The sequence below is a fragment of the Macaca thibetana genome, chromosome 20, assembly GCF_024542745.1.
Source record: "Macaca thibetana thibetana isolate TM-01 chromosome 20, ASM2454274v1, whole genome shotgun sequence".
NCBI classification, from domain to species: Eukaryota; Metazoa; Chordata; class Mammalia; order Primates; family Cercopithecidae; genus Macaca; species Macaca thibetana.
This window is the reverse complement of record NC_065597.1, coordinates 56,215,284-56,222,138: the sequence shown is the minus strand read 5'-3', so window position 1 is coordinate 56,222,138 and position 6,855 is coordinate 56,215,284. Positions and strand designations below refer to the sequence as shown.

General features: G+C 39.1%; 1 protein-coding gene and 1 non-coding gene across 4 annotated transcripts in view; both read left to right on the top strand.

Moving 5' to 3' along the window:
* Nucleotides 1–6,855, top strand: part of ACSM3 (acyl-CoA synthetase medium chain family member 3) — a 63,581-nt gene that overhangs the window by 46,748 nt on the left and 9,978 nt on the right. For all 3 annotated transcript variants that reach the window (XM_050774841.1, XM_050774842.1, XM_050774840.1), the window contains 4 exons: nucleotides 68–224; nucleotides 822–901; nucleotides 4,071–4,194; nucleotides 5,494–5,574. In XM_050774841.1, the coding sequence (XP_050630798.1) occupies nucleotides 68–224; nucleotides 822–901; nucleotides 4,071–4,194; nucleotides 5,494–5,574 (442 nt within the window). The remainder of the gene's footprint in view (nucleotides 1–67; nucleotides 225–821; nucleotides 902–4,070; nucleotides 4,195–5,493; nucleotides 5,575–6,855) is intronic.
* LOC126945185 (U6 spliceosomal RNA) lies at nucleotides 3,599–3,705 on the top strand. Its single transcript, XR_007722351.1, has one exon. It is a non-coding gene; the product is annotated as a U6 spliceosomal RNA (small nuclear RNA).

The following is a 6,855-nucleotide window of genomic DNA, read 5'->3' as shown; positions in this document are numbered from 1 at the left end:
TGACTTATGTCCTGGTCTTTTATATTTACTTTCCTATGTACATCAGGGCTACTCTTTGTTTTCCCAGGTTCTGGCTAGATTTAACACCCTCAGATGTGATGTGGAATACCTCAGATACGGGCTGGGCAAAGTCTGCCTGGAGTAGTGTTTTTTCTCCATGGATCCAGGGAGCATGTGTATTCGCACACCATTTACCCCGTTTTGAGCCAACTTCTGTCTTGCAAGTAAGCCAAAGCACAGGGAGGTCAATATTTAGAAATGCATTAAGCAGTATGGCTGACAGAACTGATGAATAAAGCAACTTGCAGAGATCAGAGTAGACAATATGATTTAAGATGTGTCACATCCAGAAAGTCAATAAGCCTGAAAAGATACAGTCGGCCCCCTCTGTATCTACAGGTTCTGCAGCCTCTGATTCTGCCAGCCACGTATTGAAAATATTTGGGAAGAAAAACAAAAAACCAAAATACAACAATTAAAAAAATGCAAATAAAAAATACCATGTAACAAATATATACATAGCATTTACATTGTTTTAGGCAGCATAAATAATCTAGAGATTTAAAGTTTACAGGAGGATATGCATAGGTTATATGCAAATACCACACAATTTTATATAAGGAACTTAAGCATTCCTGGAACCAATCCTGCAGACACTGAGGGATGATTCTACAAGAAAAGGTAAGAATGCATTTACATTAACATAAACAATGTTTAAATTGTGCTGCGCCAACCAAAGACATTTAAGCACTTATTAAAGTATAATTAAAAAAAAAAAAAAGTTGTAGTAAGACCAAGAGTTTGCTTTTTCTAAATTGCAGACACTCTCCAAGTACCCCATTACAGTCTTCTGTTCAGCAGCAACTGTATACCGAATGCTTGTACAGAATGATATGGCCAGGTAAGAAATGTTAGTAAATAGGCATTTAGTGGGCGGAGGAGAGAAGAGGAAGCTATAAAATAAAAGATCTTTCTGCCTGAAACATAGCTCCAAGCCAGTAGACACAGGATTTAGCAATCTCTCCTCTTCCTCTTTCTCCTTCTTGCCTGCATTCTGTAAATGATAATTACTGTGTCCAGGGCAGGCTCCCCCAAACAAGAAGAAAGTGAGAGTTCAGCTACATCTATAGCTCTAAGCCCAGTGGTTATGGGTAAGAAGATGGTAAATCTTTTGGATGATGGCTTTCTTTGGGCTGAGAAAATAGAGAACTTGCTTCTATTTGGAACCTTATCCCAGCAGATAGAAAAGAGGATTCAAATGCTGATTCCATTTGAAACGGTGCATTGGTGATCCGAAAAGAAAAACAACCCCTGTTTCTCTTTGTTTTGTCTATTTGTTTGTTTTTTGTTTTGTTTTATTTCAATAGGGTTTTGGGGAACAGGTAGTGTTTGGTTACATGAATAAGTTCTTTAGTGGTGATTTCTGAGATTTTGGTGCACCCATCATGCAAGCAGTATACACTGTACCCAATGTGTAGTCTTTTATCCCTCACCCACCTCCCACCCTTTTCCCAGAGTCCCCACAGTCCATTATATCATTCTTATACTTTTGCATCCTCATAACTCAGCTCCCAGCAACCACTATTTTACTATATTCACAACACTCAATACTCCTGGTCTCCAGATGTAAGGGATCTTTTCCCACACATTGACCAATTCTCCAACATCAATATGACATTATCTCCCTGGAGGCAGCATCATATACCACAGGTTAATGACTCAGTCCCACAAGGCTGTTTCCCATTTCAAATGGTAATCACAAATCCAGGCTGTCAGCTGCGCATATGACCAAATGGCTGTAAATCAGAGGTTCCCATGACCCTTCCTTGGGTTTAGTAATTTGTCATGATGGCTCACAGAATGCAGGAAAACACTTACTTACATTTCCCGGCTTATTATAAAAGATATGATAAAAGTTACAGATGAATAGCTAGCCAGATGAAGAGGTACATAGGGTGAGGTCTACAAGGTCCCAAATGCAGCAGCTTCTATCCCTGTGGAGTGGGGGTGCCCTACCTTTCCAGCACGTGGTGCTCTCCAAACCTCATATTTCAGGGATTTTTTTTTTTGGAGGCTCCATTATGTAGGCATGATTGATTATTAAGTCAATCTCCAGCTCCTCTCCTTTCCCTGAAGAATGGGGGTGAGGCTGAAAGTGCCAAGCTTCTATTCCTGGCTTGGCCTTTCTGGTGACCAACCCCTATATGGGAGCCCCATTGGGAATCACCTCATGAGAACAAAAGACAATTCTATCACCCAGGAAATTCCATGGAATTTAGAAGCTCTGTGTCAGGAACTACAGTCAAAGGCAAAATATTAGAACAAGAGATACTCCTAGCACACCCATCACTTGGGAAATTACAAAGGTTTTAGACGCTCTGGGCCAGGAACCCAGGATGAAGACCCAGTACAGGTTGAGTATCCCTTATCCAAAATGCTTGAGACCAGAAGTCTTTTGGATTTCAGATTGTTTTGGATTTTGGAATATTTGCATTACACTGGTTGGGCTGCCCTAATCCACAAACATGAAACCCGAAATCCTCCAATGAGTATTTCCTTTGAGCATCATGTCGGTGCTAAAAAAGTTTCAGATGTTGGAGCACTTTGGATTTAGAATTTTCAGATTAAAGATACTCAACATCTATGTATTTCTTGTTATAGCACATATCACGGGTAAATATATTTAAATTGATGTTATTTAATTATCGAATAGGAAATAATTCACCTGCCTTAAAAGTCAAAAGGTATAAAAAAATACACAGTGAAAGGGCTTGCTTCAAACCTTGTCCCCAGTGACCCAGTCCTCTTCCATGGAGGCAAACTGAGTTTCCAGTTTCTTGTCTATTCTCCCTGAAAATACACAAACTAATACACATGTGTTCTCCCCTTCTCTATTTTTTTTTTTTTTGAGACGGAGTCTTGCTCTGTCGCCCAGGCTGGAGTGCAGTGGCACAATCTCAGCTCACTGCAACCTCTGCCTCCTGTTCAAGCAATTCTCCTGCCTCAGCCTCCTGAGCATCTAGGATTACAGGTGTGCACAACCATGCCTGGCTACTTTTTGTATTTTTGGTGGAGATGGGGTTCTGCCATGTTGGCCAGGCAGGTCTCGAACTCCTGACATCAGGTGATCCACCCGCCTCTGCCTCCCAAAGTGCTGGGATTACAGGCGTGAGCCACCACTCCTGGCCTCCTCTTCTCTATTATAAACATAAATGGGATCACAAGATTCACACAGTTCTGCACCTTGCTTTTTTCCCCTAACAATACATTCTGGCACTGTGTTGTGCAATATGGTAGCCACTAACCACAGATAGTTATTTCAATATAAATATTAATTAAATAAAATTAAAAATTCAATCCCTCAGTTATACTAGTCCTGTTTCAAGTGTTCAATATTCATATAGGGCTACCATATACTGTAGTGGGTACAGTAGATTACAGAGTACTTCCATCATGACAGAAAGTTCTATTGGATAGCACTGTCCAAGAGCTTCCTCATTTTTTATAACTGCATAGTATTCCATTGTATAAATATCCCACCATCAGTTTAACCAAACAATTGGTAAACTTTTCATTGCTGATTTAAAGTGTTATCATGGTGCTTGCTTCAGCAGCACATACACTAAGATTGGAATGATACAGAGCAGATTACCATGGCCTCTGCATAAGGATGACATGCAAATTTTTGAAGCAGTCCATGAAAACATAAAAATGAAAACAAAATAAAATAAAATGTTATTATGGGGTACCTTCCCTAAGAACAGAATGACTTTCTTTGTAATAAATTACACCTCCACCCCAAAAGGGGGGTGAAGAAAAACTATTATTTGGGATGTTCTAATATCATTCTATGATATTAGAATGATTTATCTTTTAATATTTTTATTTTTAATTTGTGTAGGTGCATAGTAGATGTATATATTTATGGGGTAAAATGGTTTGTTTTGTGCTAGGGAGAGGAATTAAAAAGCAACTAAAACATTTTATATTGAAGTTCATAAGAAATAATCCTAATTTTCACTTCTCTCCATTTTTCCTCCTAAATCTAACTTATCTGGTTTTCTGAGAAGCTATAAGTTTAAAAGCTTAAAGCACTGTGTAAGTGCTGGGGAACCAATCACCCCTGACGTGACTGAAAAATGGAGAAACAAGACGGGCCTAGATATCTACGAAGGATATGGACAGACTGAAACGGTACCTGACCTCACTGAAAAGACATAGCCGGACTCCATTTAGTCAGATGAATAAAAACCAAAGTGTCCACTGTCTCCTTACGATTATTTGAGGGATAAGAGTTGAGTGGTTAGAAAATGTTTAAAAAACAATGCTTGCAAGAACCTAATTGCAAAAAAGCTCTGTTAACAGATAGCTGTTTAAATAGCCATTCACTGACAAACACCACTGTTAATGGATCAGAATAAGGGCAATTACAATTTTTTTTTAAATGAAATAATACTGGATCTACTGAAAGAAAGAATTCCTCCCAATGTGATAGGGAAGTATCTTATTTAGAGCTGCCTCGAAACGGAAAATGCTGAGCTCCTTGCTGCCTGAAATATTAAGAGTTTGCTGGACAACTCCTTAGCAACAATACTCTAAAAAGGATTTTTTTTTTTTTTTTTTTTTTTTTGAGACGGAGTCTCGCTCTGTCGCCCAGGCTGGAGTGCAGTGGCCGGATCTCAGCTCACTGCAAGCTGCGCCTCCCAGGTTTACGCCATTTTCCTGCCTCAGCCTCCCGAGTAGGTGGGACTACAGGCGCCCACCACCTCGCCCGGCTAGTTTTTTGTATTTTTTTTTAGTAGAGAAGGGGTTTCACTGTGTTAGCCAGGATGGTCTCGATCTCCTGACCTCGTGATCCTTCCGTCTCGGCCTCCCAAAGTGCTGGGATTACAGCCTTGAGCCACCGCACCCGGCCTAAAAAGGGTTTTTTAAAGAGCTCATAGAGATAAGGAATAAGAAATTCTAGAGGAAACAAATGAAATAAGAACAAAAAAATGAAATAAGAATAAATAATGAAATGAGAAAAAAGAACAACAGTGGTTATTTTGTGCAAGAGGGAGGAGTAAGATGAAATAGATAAGAGAAAAGTTGAAAAAACTTTTCACAATGTGTCTTTATAATGCTTCAGTTTATGAACCATGATAATGTATCACCTGGTAAAAAATGAAAATATCAAAAATAAAAAACAAAAATTGAAAAATTCATGAACTAGAAATAGCATAGCAAGTATCATGCTAATACAAATGCAAATGTTAGCATACTCATGTTTTGATAAATATAGATATAGAGTAATTATTGTTATAACAATATTTTATACATATGCATGTATTTATATGTTGTTTATCACTACATTCCATGAGAGTATAGTGTTCATTTTGAGCTTAGTTCATAGTAAGTGTTCAATAAATAATTTGTTGAATGAATGCATGATAGATGAATAAATTTTAAGTGACTTGTAATGTTATCTTACTTTTTCTTCTTCTTCTTAACTAGGTGCTAATCTGTGGAAATTTTAAGGGAATGAAAATTAAACCTGGCTCAATGGGAAAACCTTCTCCTGCTTTTGATGTTAAGGTTTGCACATCCCCTTCCAGGAGAATGCTTAACAACCCAATCTCTACACTATCTACCTACCGCTTACCCCCATATAAACTCTCTTTGTTATGGTGGTGATTCCATTTTACTTCTATGATACTTTAATTTTTATTAATAGATGAAAATGAGTTAGAAATGTTAACTTATTGGTCTCCATTATTTTGCAGATACCTATATTGTACTATACAGTTCTAAGCATTTAATAAATGTTAACCCATTAGGCTGGACACAGTGGCTCACGCCTTTAATCCCAACACTTTGGGAGGCCGAGGCAGGAGCATCGCTTGAGCCCAGGAGTTCAAGAACAGCCTGGGCAACAATGTGAGACTTTGTCTCTACAAAAAAACATAAAAAACTAGCCAGGTGTGGTAGTATGTGCCTGTGGTCCCAGCTACTCAGAAGGCTGAGATGGGAGGATTGCTTGAGTCTGGGAGCTTGGGACTGCAGTGAGCCATGATCACACTACTGCACTCCAACCTGGGCCACAGAGCAAGACTTTGTCTCTAAATAAATAAATATTAACCCATTGAATTTCCAGAAGAAACCCTATGAGAAGCATACTAATATTAGAACCATTTTACAAATGAGGCACAAAGAGGTAAAAGAACTTACAAGAGGTCACACAGCTAATAGCTGCTAGAGTTGGGCTTCAATCCCAAATAGTCTGGTTCCAATATCTGCACTCTAAACTACAACACAACACTGTCCTCTCAGGCGAGGTAGGTCAAGACCTTCTGAGGAGGTCAACTAGGCCCAAAGAGGCTTCAGTTTACAGTGGCTGCAGCACTTTCCCTCTCTGCTCCCAAGCCTGCCTGGCCATTTCAAGTCTTTCTGTATCCACTGCCATTGCTACCACTCGATGCCTAGGAGGCATTCCAATTCCCCATCAGCAAACTTTATATAGGGTTAAAATTGTTCTCTGATCAACCCAGCTTCAAAGCTGGGTGTAGCCAAAAGAACTTACACTAATTTAGATACTCCTTAACTTATGGTAGTGTTATGTCCCAAAATAAAGTCATCATAAGTTGAAAACATCCTAAGTCACAAATGCATGGCTGACTGGGAACTGTGACTTACTGTTGCTGCCCAGCATCTGGAAAGAAGGACGGTTTCAACTGAATGGTTATCTCTTTCACACCATTGTAAAGTTGGGAAATAGTAGGTTCAACCCATCTTAATTCAGAGACCCATCTGTACGTTAAGAGAGAGCAAAAGCAGCAAAAATATGGATGAATTAACAGAGTACAGCTCTTAGATAAA